General features: G+C 38.3%; 2 protein-coding genes across 2 annotated transcripts in view; one reads left to right on the top strand and one right to left on the bottom strand.

The window, feature by feature from the left end:
* The first annotated feature begins 11 nt into the window (after positions 1-11).
* ATP6V1D (ATPase H+ transporting V1 subunit D) lies at positions 12-9,915 on the top strand. Its single transcript, XM_071427097.1, has 9 exons — positions 12-203; positions 2,592-2,709; positions 3,829-3,908; positions 5,233-5,300; positions 6,022-6,066; positions 6,492-6,595; positions 6,982-7,048; positions 8,323-8,401; positions 9,040-9,915. The coding sequence occupies exons 1-9, from the start codon at positions 163-165 to the stop codon at positions 9,179-9,181; spliced, it is 744 nt and encodes a 247-aa protein (XP_071283198.1). The 5' UTR covers positions 12-162; the 3' UTR covers positions 9,182-9,915.
* Positions 9,916-10,799: 884 nt separating this feature from the next.
* The window catches only part of PALS1 (protein associated with LIN7 1, MAGUK p55 family member), a 55,751-nt gene continuing 45,365 nt past the window's right edge, over positions 10,800-21,185 (bottom strand). Inside the window, exons 8-14 of the mRNA XM_071427094.1 lie at positions 20,718-20,901; positions 19,600-19,671; positions 19,048-19,119; positions 18,187-18,354; positions 17,270-17,472; positions 15,879-15,989; positions 10,800-13,877 (exon numbers count right to left, since the gene is read on the bottom strand). Of these exons, the coding sequence (XP_071283195.1) occupies positions 13,701-13,877; positions 15,879-15,989; positions 17,270-17,472; positions 18,187-18,354; positions 19,048-19,119; positions 19,600-19,671; positions 20,718-20,901 (987 nt within the window). The 3' untranslated portion in view covers positions 10,800-13,700. The remainder of the gene's footprint in view (positions 13,878-15,878; positions 15,990-17,269; positions 17,473-18,186; positions 18,355-19,047; positions 19,120-19,599; positions 19,672-20,717; positions 20,902-21,185) is intronic.

Raw genomic sequence — 21,185 nt, 5'->3', positions numbered from 1 at the left:
TTCGGTCCCCTGCGCGCGGGCACCGCCTCGCGCGGGGGCGGGGCCGAGTCACGTGACGGCGGCGGCGACAGCCGGTCCGGGCCCCGGCGGTGACAGCGGCGAGAGCCCGAGCCGGCCCCGCCGGTGACAGCGGCGACAGCCCGAGCCGGCCCCGCCGCAGCCATGTCGGCCAAGGACCGCATCGAGATCTTCCCCTCGCGGATGTGAGTGTCCGCCGTGACGGGTCGGGATAGCGCCGAGGGGGGAGCGCGGGGCTCCGTGCCGTGCCCGAGGAGGCGGGAGCAGCGGGAGCGGCCGCTCTCGGGCGCTCAGGGCTCCTCATCGGGGCTCGGCCCTCCGAGTCGTTCCGCCGGTTGTGCTGCGCCGTCGAGCAGGGCTCCCCCGGTTCTGTGGCGGAGCCGCTGAGGGCCGCTGATCCTAAACTTCACATTCTGCTTCCAGGCTCCACATCAGCTCTGTCCGTGCTCACAGGGCCGTGGCAGGGCCCCCGGCACCGAGATGCCGGGTGTGATGTTTAAAATCAAGTGATTACGCAAACCTTACTTAAAAAAGAATAATTTTTAGAGTGTACGTGTAGGAAAAATGGACAAACGGAACCACAGCTTCCCCTAACTTTGCAACAGAGGGTACTGCTTCGTGAGAGGTTGGCCATAGAGCGTTAAAAGAAGGAAGTAAATTGTTTCCAATGTAGTGGACAGTCAGGTAATTTTCCAGCTCCAGACAGCAAACTATTTGTCATGAAATCAGATGTCTCCCGAGAAGGCTTAGAAAGCTGCCAACATTGGAACTAACACAAACAATTGAATAAATTGCTGTTTTAATAACACTGTTTAGTTTGTCTTTGGAACCCTCCAGGACAGACAAGACTTTGCTTAAGGTGAAAGGCTGTTTTAAATCTTCTTGCATAAAACTGGGTTGCCTGCACATAATCTTTATAATAAAAAGGATGCCTTGAAGGACAGAAAACCTCAAATATAAAATAATAATTATTCACTCTGTGTGAGCTCAAGACATATAAAGTAACAGTTTATATGGAAAGATTAATACATTACATGGTAAATGTTCTGTTTTGAAATTTAGTTTGGAAATAAACTATTGCATACACAGTAATGAATTGCTGCAGACACTAAGTCATCTGGTCTCACTCCTGCTCTTTGGTAGTGCTTTTTTCGGTTCAGTTCAGGTGTGCAAGGAGAGGGCACTTCAATCACTTTTGAAAGGTATCTGGTTTTGTGAGGTGATGTGTCACTGTGGTGTGAGGGTGGTCAAGTACAATGTTCACAAGGCTATTTTCAAACAAGGTGACAGACAATAATGTGGGTGCTGTTCCCAAAGGAATGTAAGTTAGAATGGCAAAATAAAGATGTCCTGTGTCTGCAACAATTAATTTTCTTAACTGACAGAAGAGGATTTCACAAGGTTTACTTTTTATGTTGGTTTGAGGGTTTTTTTGTTGTTATAAAGTGGCTTGCTGGTATCAGTCTCTTCTGTGCTGGAAATCTTCAATTCCAGAAGCTGCTCGGTTTCCTTGAGAGTAAACAAGACTTTGTTAATTGCACTCTCAGAGCCAGTGAGATCTTGCTTGAACTAGCAGGCCAGCCAGTCTCTGGCAGGTGGTGAACAGAGCAGACAAGTCAGTCCAAGGTGATGACAGGCACCTGCTTGTTGGGAAAGTAAAGTTGCCTTTTTACTCTCTGATTTTTTTTAAAATCATAAACATTCATAAAGTATTCATGGTTTTCAGTTATACATATTTGGTAGATGTTAATGGAGCTATTCTCATCACATGTCAGTTGATGTGGCCAGTAATGGATTCCACTGTGTAGATAGAATCTTAATTATACTTTTTCCAAGGTCAGAGAGGAAGTGTGTAAGAACTTGGCTTAAGTGGTGTCCTTTGTGCACAGTGGCTGCATGTAGAAAGTAGTACAGTTCCTAATTTCATACAAGAAACCTGTAAGTGTGCTACTGGATGTAAAGGTGAAAGCTACAACTAACTCACTAATATCCCGTTTAAATTGTTGCTGCTTTTGATTGTCTTCGATAGCTTGTAAATCTCCCATGCAGCATATGAAGCCAAGGGAAACCAGAATGTACAACTGCTGCATCTTCTTGCTCTGTAAAATCAGAACATGGCATCAACTGTTATGATCTCATGAAGAATTTGCTTTGTCTGATTTTGAGAAGATGACATGGCAGTAAAAGAACTGAAAAGCAATACCAGTGTCACAGTGACAGCAGATATTTGGAGTAGCTTGATTTCTGGTACTTCTAAGTCATGAAGAAAAATGAAAACTCTTATTTCCTATTATAGAAGCACTGAAAGATGTCTTGTCAATTTTCCTTGAGCTTTGATTTCACAGATAATAACCTTGTAGTTTTCATTGGTGATGGAGATAAATATAAATTCCCTTGATTTTAAATCGGAATCTAAAATTCTGTCCTGAAGTGTCCATCTTGTTTTACTGCAATGGTGTTTCATGGTTGCTTCATCATTTCAGTCATATGCACGTCAGAAAACGTCACATAAGTTTTTTCCTAATCCCTTCAGATGATGCAGGATGTTTTTTCTTTTTTCCTCTGCTTACCAGGGCTCAGACCATCATGAAGGCTCGTTTGAAAGGAGCCCAAACAGGTCGTAACCTCCTGAAGAAAAAATCTGATGCTTTGACGCTTCGATTCAGGCAGATCCTTAAGAAAATTATTGAGGTAGGTAGATTAGAATTTTCCTTTGTTTGGCTCACTTTACTGTTCTGTCTGTTGTGCATTCCTGTTCTCCTAACTTCATTAGATAAGGCTGGAATATAGGATGACTTTCTGGCTAATCTGTTTTTTGTAAGTGAGACTACTGAGCAGAATTCTTGTTTTTTGGCTGCAATGATACAGAAACTTGGAAGAGTTAATATTCTACACCTCTTTCCAGACAGTTTTAGCCTCTGCTTTCTTTTGTGTCCCAAGTTCCCTATCATGATGCTGCCAAATACTTTAGGATTGGTGTTAAAATGTTCTGTAGTCCCATTTTTATTGCTTTATCTGGCTTGAGGGGATACTGCACATCTATAATGTTTCCTGCATGACTAGGTACACTAGCAAGCAGAAGTTCTGTTCAGATGGGACTTGTTCCTTTAGGAAGAAACAGAGAGTCCCGCTTCTTCCTTTGTAACAAGGATGACAAATCTGAGATAGTCAGTAGAAAATCTGAGATAGTCAGTAGTGCCTACTATGTGTTGTTCTGCTCTGCCATATCAGACAGATTTAGTTGTACTGTTTTAGTTGCAGCTGCTGCAGTGTCCATGGTTAGCAGTGGTCCTTTGTTACCACGCTGTAGACAAGCTCTCATCTGTCATTGCTTCCTGTACATTGTCTAACACACACAGGCTGGTGTTTCTCAATAGTTTTTAGCTACAAGGGCTACAAAGCTGTAAAAATTGGGAAAAAAACAGAGTGGGAGGAGAGTGCAGCTTCACAAAGCTGTAAACATTTGTATGTTGAAAACCAACTTCAGCTGTCTCATAGTATTCCATACAATGTGAAACAAATATTTTCCTACTGAGCCACTTTATTGTTGTTATTTAACTGCCATGTAATAGAATTTCCTGATTAAGACAGATCTTTTGCTTTTTCTGTGAGTTCTACAATGTGAAACAGCTGAATTTTTTTTTTTTTTGCCAGTCACCTGAGAATTACAATTTCCAGTTTGAGAGTAAGCTATGCATATAGGACTTTCTCACTCTCTTCAATTTCTTCTCCTTATGCTGCTAGTTATTTATCCTGGAAAAGGAGTAACAATGTGCCTTGTATTTGCTGCCTTTTTTTTTTTGTTAACAGACTAAGATGCTGATGGGTGAGGTGATGAGAGAAGCTGCCTTTTCACTTGCTGAGGCAAAGTTCACAGCAGGAGATTTCAGGTGAGGATTGCTGGGCTTCCATGAGCATATCCTACCTATGGGAAAGAGCTATCAACAAATTATTATTTTCTCTTTTGGAAAAAAAGGTAAATTCTTAAAGGCACCTAAAAAAAGATGACAGTGGAGGGGATGAACGAAATTCTGTTACGTAAAGGCAGGAGAGAGAGAACTTGCACGACGAAAACTCTGTTGGAAGCTAAACCAAGTGGAAACATTACCAAAATTTTTTGTCCTTGGTTTGAGAAGGTGTTGCTTTTTGCGGCTTGGAATCAAAAATGTAGGGAAGCAAGAATTTATATCAGAGTATTGGACAACTTGTTAATTTGGTCTTTCTTGAGAATTTGAGGGATAGATGTAATGTGTGCTCTTTTCTGCCAGTAAGTCACACAGTGATTTTACTAGTTGTTCTTATCTCCTACCTTGCTGACCTTTATCTCACTAGGGATAGAGAGGGCTGTATGCAAGAGGGGAAACAGATCCTTTTCTTCCAGCAGGATGCTTTAATTGTATTTTAATAAATTACAGTTTTGTCTAGGGTGTTTGTGTAATTCATTCAGGTGTGCATGCGGAAGGGTTGAAGATTCATCTGATGGTACTTCCAACTAATGGGGAAGAGCCAAGTGATCAGACACAGTAGTAATCTGCGTGCTGCTGAAGAAAAGTCTTTTTGCCCTTTCATTTGGATATAGTGCTGTTTCCTGTCCTAACTAGTCACTGTGTTTAGCCATAAACAAGTCAGATTCCACCCTGTAAGTAAACTGGACTTCAGCAGAGGAGTTAGCTGTAGTGACCTGTTCTTGGAAGACCTTAAGTTACTTTGGAATGCTTCAAGATGAATTGTGGTACAAGTCCAAGTTTGTTAATATGGTAGTGGGTGAATAATCTCATTAATGCTCTGAAAGAGCAAATACTTAGAAACTAAAATGAACAAAATATTGTGGCTTTGGTTTGCATTTAAATCCTTGAAATTCCTTCTCTTTCATTGTGAAAGAAATATTACAGGTCGATTAGACTCAATGGTATTAAAATAATTTGCCAGATAACTGGCTAGTTTTTTAGCTATGCTTTGTAAATTTGGTCTAAGACATTTTTAAAGTTATATTTCATAGACTCTGCATCTTTTCCAAACTTTGCTGGAAACCTGTTTCTTTCAAAGCTTCTGTGTTACCTTTGAAGACTTTGCAATGAATTGCAAGGAGAACTGAGCTGACAACACTTTCCAGGTCCTTGCAGCTATTTGATAACTGATTCATCTTGTATATAATGATGAGTTAATGAACCACTTCAATTTTCCTGATCAGGATCTGTGTTTTCTTCCTTACAGTACCACTGTGATCCAAAATGTGAACAAAGCGCAAGTCAAGATCAGAGCTAAAAAAGACAATGTAGCAGGTGACTCCTTTCCAGGCCATGAGTACTTCAACTCATAAGGGAATTGTGGGAGGAGACTTGGAAATAGGCAGGAATGTATCCAAACACTGTCTCATTTTTTTCTTACCTATCTGTAGGAACAATTGTAATTTGTTGTTTTTTCACATACAGCTTATGATTTTTATATTTGGTTGCTTACCTCTCATAAAATAAAATGAATGTGTGTAAACTGCAGGCCAATTTCTGAATTTCTGGACAAAGTATAACTTCCATAGAGCTTTACTGGAAAACAGATCAGGAGTTAAGCCCCAAAGTTAAATAAGTTTCAAGCAATTGTCTATCCACACAATTGTCTATAAAGAAAACAAGACAGATAAATCAGGATTGAATGATTGAAATATTCCTTAAGCAAAGAGAACATAGTACTAAAATCAGGATTGAATGATTGAAATATTCCTTAAGCAAAGAGAACATAGTACTAAACATAATAAAACAGAATGAACCAGAATACTTCCCTGAATTTTTCATGGGTCTTGATCTCTGCAAACTCAACACAATTCTGAAGTTCCATATTAAATGTCAGAACCAGCATGACTTAATTGTTCCAAGCTATGTAGGAATATTTTGTAAACAAAGCTTCTGCCATTACATAATCAGAAGCAAATGGGGTAAAAGTGAGCTGTACTTCATAAATCTGTAACCCTTCATGTCTCTTACATGCATTTTTCTTCCTTCTCTTCAGGTGTAACCTTGCCAGTTTTTGAGCATTACCAGGAAGGAGGGGACAGTAAGTATACCCAAGTGTTTTCTGTTTTTATGTACTTACAGCCATTCCATGCTCACACAGAAATACTGTCATGTCTTAATGGTAAGTCAGTTTACATCACAGGCATAGGGGTACTTACCTCCTTTGATGTTTTGCCTGCTCCTGTGACATGGAGGAATTATTAGGAACTTCTAAAAGATTCTGCTTTCAATAATCAGTGAGTTCTTCAGGTGAGGAGAAGACTTGTATTTCCAGATTTTGAGACTTCTAAGTGTTACTAGAGACATGTACAACATAAACCACTAAAAAGACAATTTGTTAATGGGCAAAGGCTTTAGCTTCTCACTTGATAAGCTCTTTATATCCCTACAGTGTGTAAAGTATTAATTTTTATCTAGTAAGGAAACACTATAAGTGCAATAGTAACAATTTTTGGTTTTTTTCAGGCTATGAGCTGACTGGCTTGGCCAGAGGTGGAGAACAGCTGGCTAAGCTGAAGAGGAACTATGCCAAAGCTGTGGAGCTGCTTGTGGAACTGGCCTCATTACAGGTTGGTGAGAGTTAAAAAAGAACAGATCATTGGTTTCTCACTTTTCTAAAATGAAAGTATCATCTCTCAGTAGTTGTAGCTTAATATAGTCCCAGTGCTGTATAAAGTTGCAAACCTTTTTTAGCCATATTACTGCTTCAGAGAAATCCTTGTTCTTTAATGCTCAGAAGAAACTTTTTGGGAGAGTTGATATTTGTAACTGCTAATGTGCAGTATTCAGCATGCTAGTGACATTAGTAGAAAACATTCTACTTCTATCAAGAACATAGTTTTTAAAGCTACATTATAGACTTGGCTTTCAAGTGCTCTTTGGTTTTGTGTACAGAACTGATGGAAATGTTGAATTTGTCTTGTTATATATTAACTATTTAATCCCATTCCATCAGACATCCTTTATTACTTTGGATGAAGCCATTAAAATAACGAACAGACGTGTGAATGCAATTGAACATGGTGAGTATTTTTCCATTTGGGATGCATAACATTTTTCTTTTTCTATGTAAGCTGAGGAGCAGGGCCAATGAAGCCATTCTTTCTTGTTAGAATTTCTCACCAGTTCAAGAATGCTTTCTAAAAAGCATTACAATTAGGCATATTGCAAGAAAGAAAAAAATTAAAAGCCCAGTGGAATGGACTGGAGGACACAGAGATAAATGAATAGGGAAACATGAGAAAGTAATCAGGAAATTGTATTAAGAACCTACAGGACAAAAGTTTTACAAATATTCTGCAGTCCCTGCTAGTGACTTTGACTTAACTGGTGAAGCCTGTTGACTAGAAGCAAAAGATATGATGTTTCTATGTGTTAAGATGTTCCAATAGCTAGCATAATAAACTTCAAACAACTAAAATATAGTTAAATCACTCTAATGAACTTTGAAACTGTAATGGTGGTGCCCAGTGGAGAGGCTGGTGACTTCTTCATTTTGGATGGAACAGTCCTTATGTCAATAACCTGGTATTTTTCTTTGATCTGAATTCTTTGTTCTTCATGATCTTGTTTGTAAATTTGTTTCTTGCCATTTCTTAAGTACTGTTACAATCACAACATTGGCTGTGCTTCCTTTTGCCGCAGTGTCCAGAGTGCTTTGCTTTGACTGTTTCAAGTTGCTTTCTAAATTTTGATGTCCTGGATTTAATAACTTTTGCATGTATACAGTAATGTGTTTCAGTCCATGTTTCCAAATCATCCTTTTCAGCAGTTTTTCATAGACTGGTTTCTTTGAACATACAGGCCTTAACTGCAGCTTATCACTGAGAATATGACTTGGAAAAAGTTTCCTCTGCAGCCTTCCAAATAATTTTGGTAGTGCTGGTAACAGGTTTCTTCTTTCAACAAATGATTCTGATACAGAGCTTGTGCAGTTGGTGTTAAACCTGTATTTAGTGTCTTACCTTTTGTTTTGTGATTGTGTTGTATTTGAGTATGTGTTTCCATGATGGCCTTTTTAAATGGATAATTCTGAGTAAAGATGGTATACCGAAGTTTCTGAAACAATGGAAGAATGATGGAAGAACATAGTTTTAATTCAAATTTGGCTGCTTGTCAGGAGTTTTTTATATTTTGTGTACTTGTCCATCAGGAAATAGTATGATCTTCCATGAAAGACAAAGATTTCCCCTAGCCAAAAGAATTACTAGATTGACATCAAACAACATCTGTGCAATACATTAGATACTTCCTGGCTAATATAACAGCAGTCCCACCTTCCTTATATTTTTTTTAGTGATTATTCCCAGGATCGAGCGTACTCTTTCTTATATCATCACAGAACTGGATGAACGAGAACGAGAGGAATTCTACAGGTAAAAGACTAGTCAAAAGACTAGAATGGTCTCTTCCTAACATAGACCATTCCTCAGAAGGGAGTTAAGAGAACTGTTCACCAAATGTGGAAGCAAGCATTGTTAAACATGACCTCATTGTTACTGCACATGGAGTTTCCAGAGCTAGGCACTCACCAATTACTTGTCTGAAAGTTATAAATGAATCCCTTCCATTAATTTGTACATAGCTGTCATTGTTGTTCCAGAGGGAATGATGTGATACAGTACCCTGAGGTATTCTGCTTTAACAACACCTTTGCCAATACAGTCAATGTTCTGGGCCACCTGAAACAAAAATGTAAAATCTGAAATGAATGAAAGAGGAATGAACTTGATTAAATACAAGCAGGATAGTATAATGCAGTGTTTAGGGTCAAGAATATAATTTATAGTTTGGTTAAGTTTTCCAATTGCAGCAGCTAGCAATAAAAACCTTTTATTTTTGCCATTTTGCCAAATTTGGTATTTGTTAGAGAATTCTCATTTCCTGTGGAACTTTTCCAGGTAGCTTTATCAAGTTCAAGTTGCATGGTATAGCTACTAACCTGTTGTATGAAAACATTTTTCATGTTGTATGAAAATTTGCTTCACAGATAAAGCTGCATTTCTCTTCACAGGCTTAAAAAGATCCAGGAAAAGAAAAAAGTCTTGAAAGAAAAGTCTGATCAAGAACGGGAGCTGCGGAGGGCTGCTGGTGAGGAAAGTGAGCCAGCCAATCTCTTAGCAGAAGAGAAGGATGAAGACCTTCTCTTTGAGTAACCCTGCACAGTTGCTGGGAGCAGGGGACCCAAAATCCAGAATGTCCAGTTGCAATATAATTCAAGACATGTTGCCTCCAAGATACTTATGTGGCTTCTCATTTGGTGTCCAAGTCTTGAGTTGAATGGATTGTGGATTTCTCCTGGGAGATTAGAAATCTGGGAATTTGACTACAGCATAGGAGGGAAGGCAGAAATGGGTCAGATGCTTTACTATAAGGAAAGCCTTCTAGTCCATGTTCAGCCTGTTTGTTCTTAGTAGGAATGACTGTTGATAGCTGTATTTTTTTTTTTTTTGAAGGATGGTTCTGGATTTGCCTAATAAGATTCATTCATCTAATTGCTCCCCTTCCTAGTACAAGCAGAGAAAAATGGTACTTAGGGAGGAAGATGCATATGATGTTCTTTGCTGCTGAACCAGTTAAAGTTGCTTAGATCCCGTATTGGCACAGCTGAAGTCAAATCCCTGTAAAGGAAACTCTAGTTTTCTAACCTGTTGATGAAATCCACAGTCTTCTGTGATATATTTTTCTTGCACGATTGTTACCATTGGCCTAAAATATCTATGGTTTTAATTAGAGGTTCTGCCAACTTGTGTACTGTCTGTGCTAGAAACAAGTGTAAATTTTAACTGCTAAAATACCTGGTGTCTGGCTCGAGTTGCTAGAAGATGAATCTTAAAAGCTTGTTGTGTTGATTTCAAAATAAAACCTCTGCTTCATCCTTTCTCCCTGACATGGAAACCACACAGCATACATCTCTTACAGTCTGTGCCCACATTTCGTGATCTTTAGTGCTTTAAATAAGTAACTGTGGAGAAGTGGCTCCCGCCTGCCAAAAGCACATAGAAAAAATCATCTAACTACATGTTGCTGCAAGTCTTCATTGCTTCAGTAGGCTGGCAAGCAAAGCAGGGTTGAATGCACCGCAGTCCATCCTTCCTGCAATTCTCAAGTCCAAGGTTGATGAGTGGAGTCCAGGAGAGTGGCTGACCAGCAGGCTGTCACTAAAACCTGCTCAGTTTGAAGAGCTGTTTTCCTAAAGACAGAAGCACAGAATCATTTAGGTTGTAAAAGACCTCAAAGATCACCGAGTCCAACCTTTGACCAGTCACCACCTTGTCAGTCCACAGCCATGTCCAGTCATTCCTTGAACACATTGGTTGTGTTCTTTTTCTTGAAGACACTGGTTTGCAATCAGCAAACTGAACACATGCCCCAGAACTAAGGCTGGGTCATAGTTTCCAGTACTAAAAGTCTAGTCTATTCAAGGTAAGCATCTTGTTTTAAACACGACACTTAACTGCAGATACAGGGTAACTGCAAGGAATAAATGAACACCTTTAAAAATAATTTTAGACTTGTATGAATAATAAGGCCATTTCTTTTCTCTTGTGTAGCTGTAGACAGCACAGCTAAATGGTAGGTCCATAGTCTGTTGTAAGATACAGATCCAGCTTGAAAGAGACACTGGAGCTCTGCAGACCTGTTGTCTCTCCCACAGGATGGATGGTGTCAGAAGGTACACAGAACATCCTGCAGGGCACTGATGGGTCACAGCATGTTTCACACATTCAGCAAAGTGGCAAAAAGAAGACTCTCAAGATCCACTACAGGAAGTAAAATTGTACAGTGATTTATTTTAAATCTAGAAATATGTTACATTTTTACATTGGTGTGCAGTTCGTGATGTCTCAAAATAGAGAGTGCAGATATATGTAAAAAAGTAAAATATGGGGCTAACCACAGCTCTCAGTAAAGTTACCTTAATTATTTAAGGCATGGAACCCCCCATCTAATATTTTTAAAAGTCACATTTAATTACATTCAAAAATTCTTTATGCAATTCATTTAACATTTATTTGAATTAAATCAGGACTGGTAAAAATGCAAATACCCTCATTTCAGTCTGATACAGCTCACAACAAAGCCTGGGATAAGGCTGAAGAGTTCTACCAGTGATGTCTATGTATTTTCTGTTATTCTTGAGGGAACTAGCACACATTCTTCATTAAACAAGACAGAATGATTTCTTACACAAGGTAGTTCCAGATCCAAGCTGGCAGCAGATGGACAGCCAGGTACATATTTCAGTGCTGCTCAAGCTCTTCCTTTCAGCAGGAGGGAGACAAAGCTAACACTGCTTAAAAGCTATCATAGCACTTCTCTATGGATGTCAGCGAGTTCTGTGTGCCTCAGGAATCAGGAGAGTAGAACTCAACTTTAAGCAATATGCTTTAAGTCTACATTCAGAAGCTCATTTGTATAAAAACAGATTCTGTACACCATTTCAGAAAAACTGGGGAGACAAACATGAATGAAATAACATTAATGGCATGATTTGCTGAGACTGATGCTGCCAATAAACACTGAATACCTAAGGGGGTTCAGCAGCCACCTTGAGCTGATTGTGACTGGCAGAATTTTGGCAGCACCTACACAGCTGAGCTAGGTTAACCTTACTCAACATGTTTTACTGCTTTCCACCTTGTCCAGAAACATTCAATACCCAAAAGCCTAATGCATTTACAATAATCTTTCTTTAAAAAGGGTAGAATCAATACAGTTTTTCCAATACACCTGAACACTGTTGTTGTCATAAGGATGAAACTGAGAACATGCCTGCAATGTGAGGCAAAAAGCCACAATTTTGAATATCCAGCCCTTAGGCCAACAGTAGCACAGTATTATTTCTAACGCTGACTTGAACTAAGATACTCAAGTTTCACCCCATTTTCTTTCTGAAGCATCATTACTTATCCCCACTAATAGCTTAATTGCTTTTCAGCCCTATATATTAATTAAACCAGCAAATAATTTCGCTTTCTAGCAAGACAGGAATGCACTCTATACTTCATTTTTTCAACATAAAAGTGTACTGATTATTAGTTCAGTACCTAGGACAGTTATCTGATAATTTCTTTATATCTGCTCTATACTTTCAGCTCTTTAACTATGGGTGTGAATTTGTTCTAATAACATTTTAAGAAAGAATATATGCAAGACAGAATGGAAAACAGTAACTGCTTTTTTATCCTTCAACATTAGACAGGATTGACTTACACATTGACATAATTCCAGTGTTTTACCTGTAGGAACAAAGGAACTCTATGGCTAAAAGAGATATTCACAGTTAAGGTTCTTTGTGCTACCCAAACCAGCCAAGATACTACTACTCATTTAGTGTCAGTAACAACAGCCCCACTGCAGATGCACAACCACAGTAGTTAAACCTCCACAGCCAGAATCATCTGAGGATGCAGAGATGTTCCCACCTGCTTTGCAGAATGCATCAGGATACAGACCTTACCTTTTGTTCCCTTATTTCAAGTTTTTTGTTTTAACCATTAAAAATATTCCCCTTTCTTGTGACTTCTCAGTCAGTTACCAGTGTTTTACACATATGTTCACTGCAGAACTGAGCAAATGCAGGGCAATAAGTTGGCTAGTGAATTACAATACTCATAACACAGTAGCTACATTCAGCTATTTTAATTCCAGTTAGTTGTCCATTAGTCCAACAGCCACAACATGAACCATTTGCAGAGATTAAAAAACCCCACTGTCTTCCAATGTTCAGCACATCAGTCTGTATTAGTCAGTATTCTGTTATAAAACATGAGAATTTTAGTTGACTTTCAAGCAGCATGTCTTATATATTTTCACAAAAATATAACCTCTGCCTTTCTGTCTCTACAAGTCTGTGAAAAACAGCGGCTCCAATCAGTCGGTATGTTTTAAAGAAAATACCGTAAAAATATCACATCTAAAAGTTCAATATAATAGTCATATTTGATTGGACCTAAAAGTACTGTGCAGTCAAATCTGATTTTAAAAGTCTGACTAAAAAGACACAAGGATCGAAATATTTACATTATACACATTTTTCAATACAGTGCTATTAGAAAGTGGAATGTTTGAGAATTAAAATATTAACTCAAGCCTCACAGGGCAGCTCCAGACCAGAGCAGCATCTTCATTCTGTGTATTTTTTGAACAGGAGAGGTTTCTCATTGACATTTTTCATGTGTAGATTATTCCTCTGCCCAATTATCTGTAGAATTACTCTCCTGAACTAGCATCATGTCCCACAAACTCATTAAGTTAAGTGTTAAATAACATTCATATTTATAACTATGTGACAGCATGGACTATATATATACATATACACACAAACACACTTAAAATCTTTGTCCTAAGGGTGATCCTAAGTTAAAAAAGTGGATTTATGTATAAAAGTAGTTGCTAGAAAAAAAATCTATGTAAAGCTTTAGAATTTAGTACTGATATGGTCTCCATTTCTAGACCACAGAGAAAGAAAACCTGGACAATCTTTAGATCAGTTAAACTGGCTCACAAGCTGGTCAGCGTATTTTTCAGTAATACGCAATTGCACTGGCAAAGGATGCTGCCACTGAGGTCTAGAGCTCACATGCACTTGTACTAGAATTGGGCAGACCTACACATGATCTGCCTGGAAAGGTAACTAGATTGAAGTCCTTTTGTCCCTTGGAACTGCTCTCATCGTAGCCAGGTGGAGGGCACCCACTGGGGTTCTGTGTCGAGCTTATTTATTAACCGAAGTAACTCTTGATATGCCTTATCAAGATCAGAATTCACAATTGCTGTATCAAAGTAGTGGCCATTGTTCTGTTCCATCTCCCTTGTCTTCTCTATGATTTCTCTCAGCTCTTCTGGCTGCAATCAGAAACAGAGAGTTAGTAGGTGTGTAAGCCTCTTCCCCACAGTAACAGCAGGGAATGGGAACAAATCCATTTCTTTACACATACACTCCTGGTGTTGCTATTGGCTTTTGAAAAGTTTACAGGAACACTCAACCATGATCCATATTTGAAAGCTAAGGGCATTCAAGACAATCCTGACCGATTGGCTATGAGTGGCAAAGAGTAAATAACTGGCCAGGCTAAAGAAAATGAGGAAGATTAGCACTGCTGATTGCACAACACTGATCTCATCACTGAGGGAGACTGGACCCGTGCAGAACAAGGCAGCATTCTGCTGGGCACCACCAACACCTAACAGCCAAAGGAGACAGCTGACACTGGTGACACTGTTCAATACACAGCAGTGAGAGCCACACATTTAGGTTCACCAAATCACCATAACATCAGGTGAATAACATTGCAGAAATATGGAAAACACCACTTGGGAGCTAGAAGGGCATATGTTAAAAGCAAGATTATTGCAGTGTAGATAAATGATATAAAGGCAGAAGTAGAAATGTTTTGATTTCAGAATTTTTCTTACACTTAGATTCTAAAAGTGTGTTTATTTTTCTCAACTTATTTTTGGATTGTGTGAAGAAATATTCAGGTTTAATTTTTGAGATAATATTCTAGGGAGGGTATTTCAAAAGGAACTTCAGGCCTTCAGGATTTTTTTCTTAGTCATTACACACTCTGGATAAAATCAGAGCAACATTGGAGCATACATGCAAGAAATACCCTTTTCTTTATCAGGAAAGGGATTTAACTTGGTAGCATGTACCCAAATGAAATAAATACAACCCCAATACAATTAATCAGAAAGAAAATAGGCACAGTGTAACACCAAGAAATGCACCCCTTTTTATTGCAAATGGATTCCTTGACTATTGCAACAAAAATCCAGAACATAAGATGCAATATTTATATAAAATAAAGTTTTCTTCATGGCATAAACGTGAAGGAAGAAACACCCATTTAAAGACTATGATTATATTTGACGCAGGGGAGGAAAGGAAAAAGGGAAATTTCTTCTGTTTCAACACTTGGACTTTAATGGACTTTTAAATCTTGCACACAAGTAATAAATCACCCTTGCATCAAACAAGGAGAGCAAAACAACACAGCCATAGAACACAGTGAGTTATAATTCCTGAGCAACAGCCATGTCAGGAATAACTGTGAGTTATCTTGGGAAGATTGTTTTCCCTTAGTATGAACTGCATTATGCTCAATTAGTACTTTGAAGATACTGTGGTGGCAAAGGGCACTTGCCAATCACTACAGGGTAGATTTCAGTTAAAAAGGTGATGATGAACCTATTCCACTGCCTGAGCAATAAGCACTTGGTATATCATAGCCTGATAAGGAACTTTTCTAAGCTTTCGGATGTCCTGGCTTATTTGGCTTTCAAGTCCATTCTGCAGAACTAACTTCTGAGAAATTAAATAATCTCATAAGCTCAGATCTTCGACATGACTGGTTAAAAATGAAGAGTGATCCCACAAGATCAAGAATTAAAATAATTTTAGCTGAAGAGTTTTGGATTTTCAAGTAAATGCTTTTCCAAAGGCAGGTACATTCTGAAATGAAAACCAGTAATCCTTTGCTCCATTAGAATTACTCCCAGGTTTACCTGAGGACAAAACTGAGTTTTCCACAGTTTTGAAATGAAAGGTCATGTTTTTGTACCCAAATGCAGGGACCCCAATGCAGACACTGTACCCCAGGATTACTGAATTAGCAGTGCATTCCCTTGTCTAATACCTCTCACATCCCTTTATGCAAGAGCATCCTGAATGAACCCTTCCCTTAGCATTTTATGCCTACCAACCTGGAGCACAACTACACTGGTTCACTGCAGTGCTAACTGCCAGTACCATCACCGTGACCCCATCCCAAGGAAGGGGATTTATGTGCATTTATTTGTTCACCAAACCCAGCATGGTTTCAGAAGAAGTGTAAGACACCTTACCTTAGGATTTTTCCCTTCTTTGGCCAATAAAGCACGTAGTCGTTCTTGCGAAGGTGGTGCAACAAATATAATATATGGCTTCAAATCAGAGTTACGTAGTGTTTTCAGTGACTGCAAAAACAGGTTTACATATTTAACAGTTTCACCCAGGAAAAGGGCATTTCTTGATGCACTATTCACATGCTATAATAGACCATACACTCTTCAAACACAACAACTGTACAATATATTAACAGCAACAGAATTAACTGTAACAGCATTCAGAGTTCAGACACCATTTCCTACGAAATTTATATTCCAACATTTTCAGCTTCATGAAACTGAAATATTTACTTTTGTTCAAGAATATTCTTCATAACTGAACTGAAGGAACAGATCTTTTGGTATCCAAAAACAATAAAAAGGTTAGCTATATTGAACTAGCTGTTGTACAATTCTAAGAAAAGGTATCAGCTTTGAACAGGGAGAAGAATCTTTAAGTATTACAGATTACTTGAAAAACTACAGTTTAACCTTTTCTGTTTTGAAGATTAAAATACAAGACATCAGATGCACTATTACTGTATGTGTAGCATTTTGTTTTGTCAGGTTTGTCTTGGAATAAACAACTTGTCTCGAGATAAATTTTTATAGGCACAGAATCAGCTAAACTTTTAGAGTTATGAATTTTCATCTCATGACATGCTTTGCAATGTCCATGAGCTATGCTCGTAAAGTATCACATGGTCCCAACTGGTGATGACTAGCTGATGACTAACCATAGCTTCAATACTACCCCATCTTACTGATATGGCTGAGTTTTAGGGCTTTTTTTGCAGCATCTACAACAGCAGCAGACCTCATACATATCATGTGTATCAGGAAACAGGCTGCATTCCAGGACTCGGCCTCTTACCATGTTTGACTAAATTTCCAAATAGAGGTATGCAAGCATAGTTTTTCTCTTCATAACCAAAAGGTCACAGCTAAATGTTTTTTTCAATACTGTTGATGTGATGTACTTCATTTCTGAGCTGTATTTGGAAACGTGACAAACATTGCTGAAATGCAGTTTCCAAGTATAATCACAAACAATGTCCTCTCCATCTTCAAAAGCCCCAGAGATCACAGAGTAATTGGAAGATGGAGAGACACAAATTTTATTTTAATTCATTTTTAATTTTAGATGGTTTCCAGATACTTAAAGCTGGTGAAAACTAAGACCCCTATCAACTGCAGCACAGATAAAGATGTGCGTATTTGCAAACAAGGAACTGAATAGAGTCAACTGAGCATCCTGGCATAAACACAAATATGGATCTTGAAAACACACTCATTTTATAAACCAGAGAGACAGATAATTCACAGCAGCTTCTACAATGAAAACATGACAGGAGAGAGCTTTGCCATACCTGGGTATGAAGATTTAAAAGGCAAATTTTGCCCGAGTTGATGACTTGCCGCACAGAGTCGATGCTCGTTCCGTACAGGTTCTTCTCAAACTCCCCATACTCAATGAACTTCCCTGCAGCTATGTCACTCTCAAATGCCTGTCGGGAGATGAAATGATAATCCCTGCCAGCTGCCTCAGTCTCTCGCCTACTACGAGTAGTATCTACAAAAAAGGAATTGAGACAGTGATACATGTATAGAACTGAAAAAAAGAAAGTTTTTTTCTTAGCAGGCATATTGCTTATCATGCAAACACAACCCCCATGCCCTCCCCAGCCCAACACAGGAATTATCCATGAAATCTGTGTATTTTATTTTCTACAATAAATGTCCCTGGTCAAATTAAGTTGTCAAACTTAATTTAGAGGTCTCTTTTACATTAACTAGAGGAAAAAAATAGTAAACTACAAAAAGAATAGTTTTAACTGTGCAGTTGTGTTCTGAATGTGAAAACAGCTATTAGTTGTTTTTCAACAAATATGTATTGCTAAATGGTTTGTAAACATAATCTAGGGTACATTAGACATTAAAAATACAATATTCACTGAAATACAAGTGGTTTGGGAGGGCACTAAAGCCACCTAAACTTAAATTTATGCAGGACATTTGATTAAAAGTTTCTTGTCCGTTTATACTGGCTTCTTTTTGAACTTCTGTAACTCACTCCAATTATATTCAAACCGATATATAAATGCATGTCTTGTAATACCTCTGGAACACTGTGTTTGTAATGCTGGATTTGCATTAACTTCCCTTTTTTCAAGAGCACAATATATGCTGCCCAAACCCCCAAGCTCCCAATGACTATTTCCAACAGAACAGGATTTCCCTGCAGCCCAGGCTTGGAACAAGGGTCCCCATGTGCCGTCACACTCACGGGGCACGGCGGTGGCAAAGCGATCCACTTCGTTATTCATCAGCCTCTGCCGCAGCTCGTTCTGCCCGCAGTTCTGGGGGCCAATCAGAACAATGGGACGTTTCCTATTTGCTGGCTGATGGTAGAGTGACATTTCCTCGTAGGTCAAAATTTCCTCATTGTCATAATCTTGAGAGAAAACAATAAAACAGTCACAAAGTACTCTACTGCCAGTTTCATGTATTGCCTGTCATGCAGTATCAGATTTCAGACAGTTCCTGAGTCTCTGCCCAGCATCTGAGTCACCAAAGCAACGGAAGCCCAAAGACTATCATGTGCCCAAGTATGATGAGAATTTTTTCCCTTTCTTGCAGGGAAAAAAAAAAATTCCACTTATTACTCTTCATTACTCTTCATATAACTAGTAGCACAAACCTAAGAAACAACTTGTTTTTGAAGAAAAAACAATAATTTCTAGTACAAGAATAACACTTTATAGCCAAAGGCAGCAACTATCATCCCAAAGTACTTTTGTAAGAACATAGCCTATAAAATCTGTCAAGAAAGTTTCCATTTATGAAGTTTAATTATGCAGAGTGAGATTATATTACAAAGCTGTAATAAATTGGTTCATCATTGTAAAATTATGACTGCTTCTATGCCTAAAAAGTTATCTGTTTTTTTCTCTTATTATCTGATCTTTAATAGACACTACAAATCCTTTCACGTCTTTTACATCTTTCACTAAATGCTACAACACAACATAGCATTGCCCTTACACAGAACTTACTGCTAGCATTTCTAACATCATATCTCGAATTCACTTCACAATCTTTTATAGTTGTTTATAATCACATACATCGTACAAAAGTTGTTCCTTACCATCATTTTTATTTGCATTGTATAAAACCTTTTTCCGTTTCTTTTTGTTCTTCTTTGCACACCAGAGTTTTCCTAAACAAAATAAAAATTATGACAATCAAACACCCGTACAACAAAAATCTTCCTATTCTGCCCATGTTTTGGATGCTTAAAGTGGAGAATTTATTCTGCAGTTTTCAGAAGGCATAATATCCTTTTGTTGATTACAATCCTTTAGTGTATTAAGCAAATGTCAAGGACTTCAACCAAGTCACAGCAGACGAAGTTCTTTATGAAAAAAGGGGCTTTCCAAATTCTCAACATCATCCTAATTACAGCACACATAGTTGTGAAAAACCCACGTGATTTTTACAACAAAGTGTTAAATTCAGACTTTTATTTACATGAAGAATTTCAAAGAATCATCCCACTTTTTTTTTATTACAAATAAACAAAAACCACATCAGGAGATTTTTCTACAACTCCACCATGACAAGATTCTGTGTAACACTAATTAACACTGCTACAAAAGAGTTTTTTTTTTTTTTTTTACTTGGGAAGCATATATCCCACCTGATTTTTCAGGCTCCTTGTCTTCTTCTATGGTTTGCTTCATTGCTTCTCTTTGTTGCTGAAAACTTTTTCCTTGATGCATTAAAAAAAGCACAAGAGTCATCAACATTTAGAAACCATTTCCATGCTTTTTCATAATGACTTACTAACTTAACTCTTTCCTAATCTTTCACATCTCTGAAGATTCTAGTAGAATGTAACATACAAAAGAAATTTTAAAAGAGAAAGCAAAATTGCTGCAAAACTGATTTATTACTTCAGAAATATATTCATCAAGAGAGACTTGCAGAGTATTTGTTGTATACTAGACAGTTTTGCCTGGAAAAGTGAAAGTACAGGAAAGACTACATTTCCCTACTATGATGATGTAATTTTCTAATTATTTTTGTATGTCAAATGTGTTCTATTTATATTAAATATTTTGAACTTCAATTTAAAATAGATTAGCCAGCATTTAAATCAGTGTTTTTCTCAATTTATTCAAGCATCATAAAGTTACAGTGTGATATTCTATGGAATTTGAAAAGTCTTTTGTTCACCATGTTTAACAAAGCAGCAGGTCTTTATTGAACTAGGCTACAACATATATTGCAATGCAAAAATTATGAACACATTTCAGTGTCTGAAAATCCTGTTATCCAAAGGCCCTCAGCAGTGAGAAAGGAAGTCTGTCACAAGTAACTGAAGCCCTTAGTTAAGCCAAAACATGCTGAAAAGTGACAACAAATAGGTACTGTGTCAAGTGGTTTATTTGGAAAAGGTAGGAAACCTCAGAGCTGTGCCCATCTCCTGAGAGCAAGTGGGCTGCAGTCCCACATCTCTGCTGCAGCCAGCAGAGGGAACTCTGAATCTGCTGAGTCCCCACGGTGGAGGAATAAAGGAAGAGGAGAGTAGCTGCTGAAAGGGGCAGTGAAAGCAGAAGTTTTACTCTGCATTTAACTCCAGACATGGTGATGCCCAGCAGTAGGCTCTGTTGCAAATGGTTCAAAGACACAGATATATTTAAGGCAACAGATGTTTAAGGAGTACACAAGTCTTTGAAAACATGAGTATTGCTCCTGTGTGGCTATAATAACTAACTTGACTGAGCATCAAGCTTTTTCTAGAGCTTTATTTACCAGGGATAAGGCCTGCCAATGGCTGATTATCTTCATCTCCATCTCTGTAAGCCTGCCACCAGTTTGGATCCTCTTGACTGATCACATGGAGTATGTCTCCTTTTTGAAAAGACAGGCCTAACTCTCGGCAGGGGACGTAAGGATCATCAGAGGGATCGTAGTCAAAATGCGCTTTCACGTGTATCTGCAGAAGATCAAATGTTAAAAAAAGGGAAAACACCCCAGTGACTTCTGAAGAATTAAACCTTCTCTTCCTGTGATTGCATTAGAGCTATGATATATAAAAACTCCAAGCTTCTATAAAATGGAAACTTTATCTGGAGGCACTGGAATGGAATCGTTAGGTTAGCAATGGAAAAGACACAGTTGTGCTAGGCTGGACAGAAAGGGTTGAATTTAACATGCAATTTCCTCAGCACTGTGGGAGACAATCCCCCCAGCTACTGATTTAAGTTCTCTGCATTCAAA

This window comes from Agelaius tricolor, unplaced genomic scaffold, assembly GCF_023055355.1.
Source record: "Agelaius tricolor isolate 1412-34295 unplaced genomic scaffold, bAgeTri1.0.p SCAF_5, whole genome shotgun sequence".
Taxonomy (NCBI): domain Eukaryota; kingdom Metazoa; phylum Chordata; class Aves; order Passeriformes; family Icteridae; genus Agelaius; species Agelaius tricolor.
The sequence above is the reverse complement of the archived record's forward strand: the minus strand, read 5'-3'. Positions and strand labels throughout refer to the sequence as shown.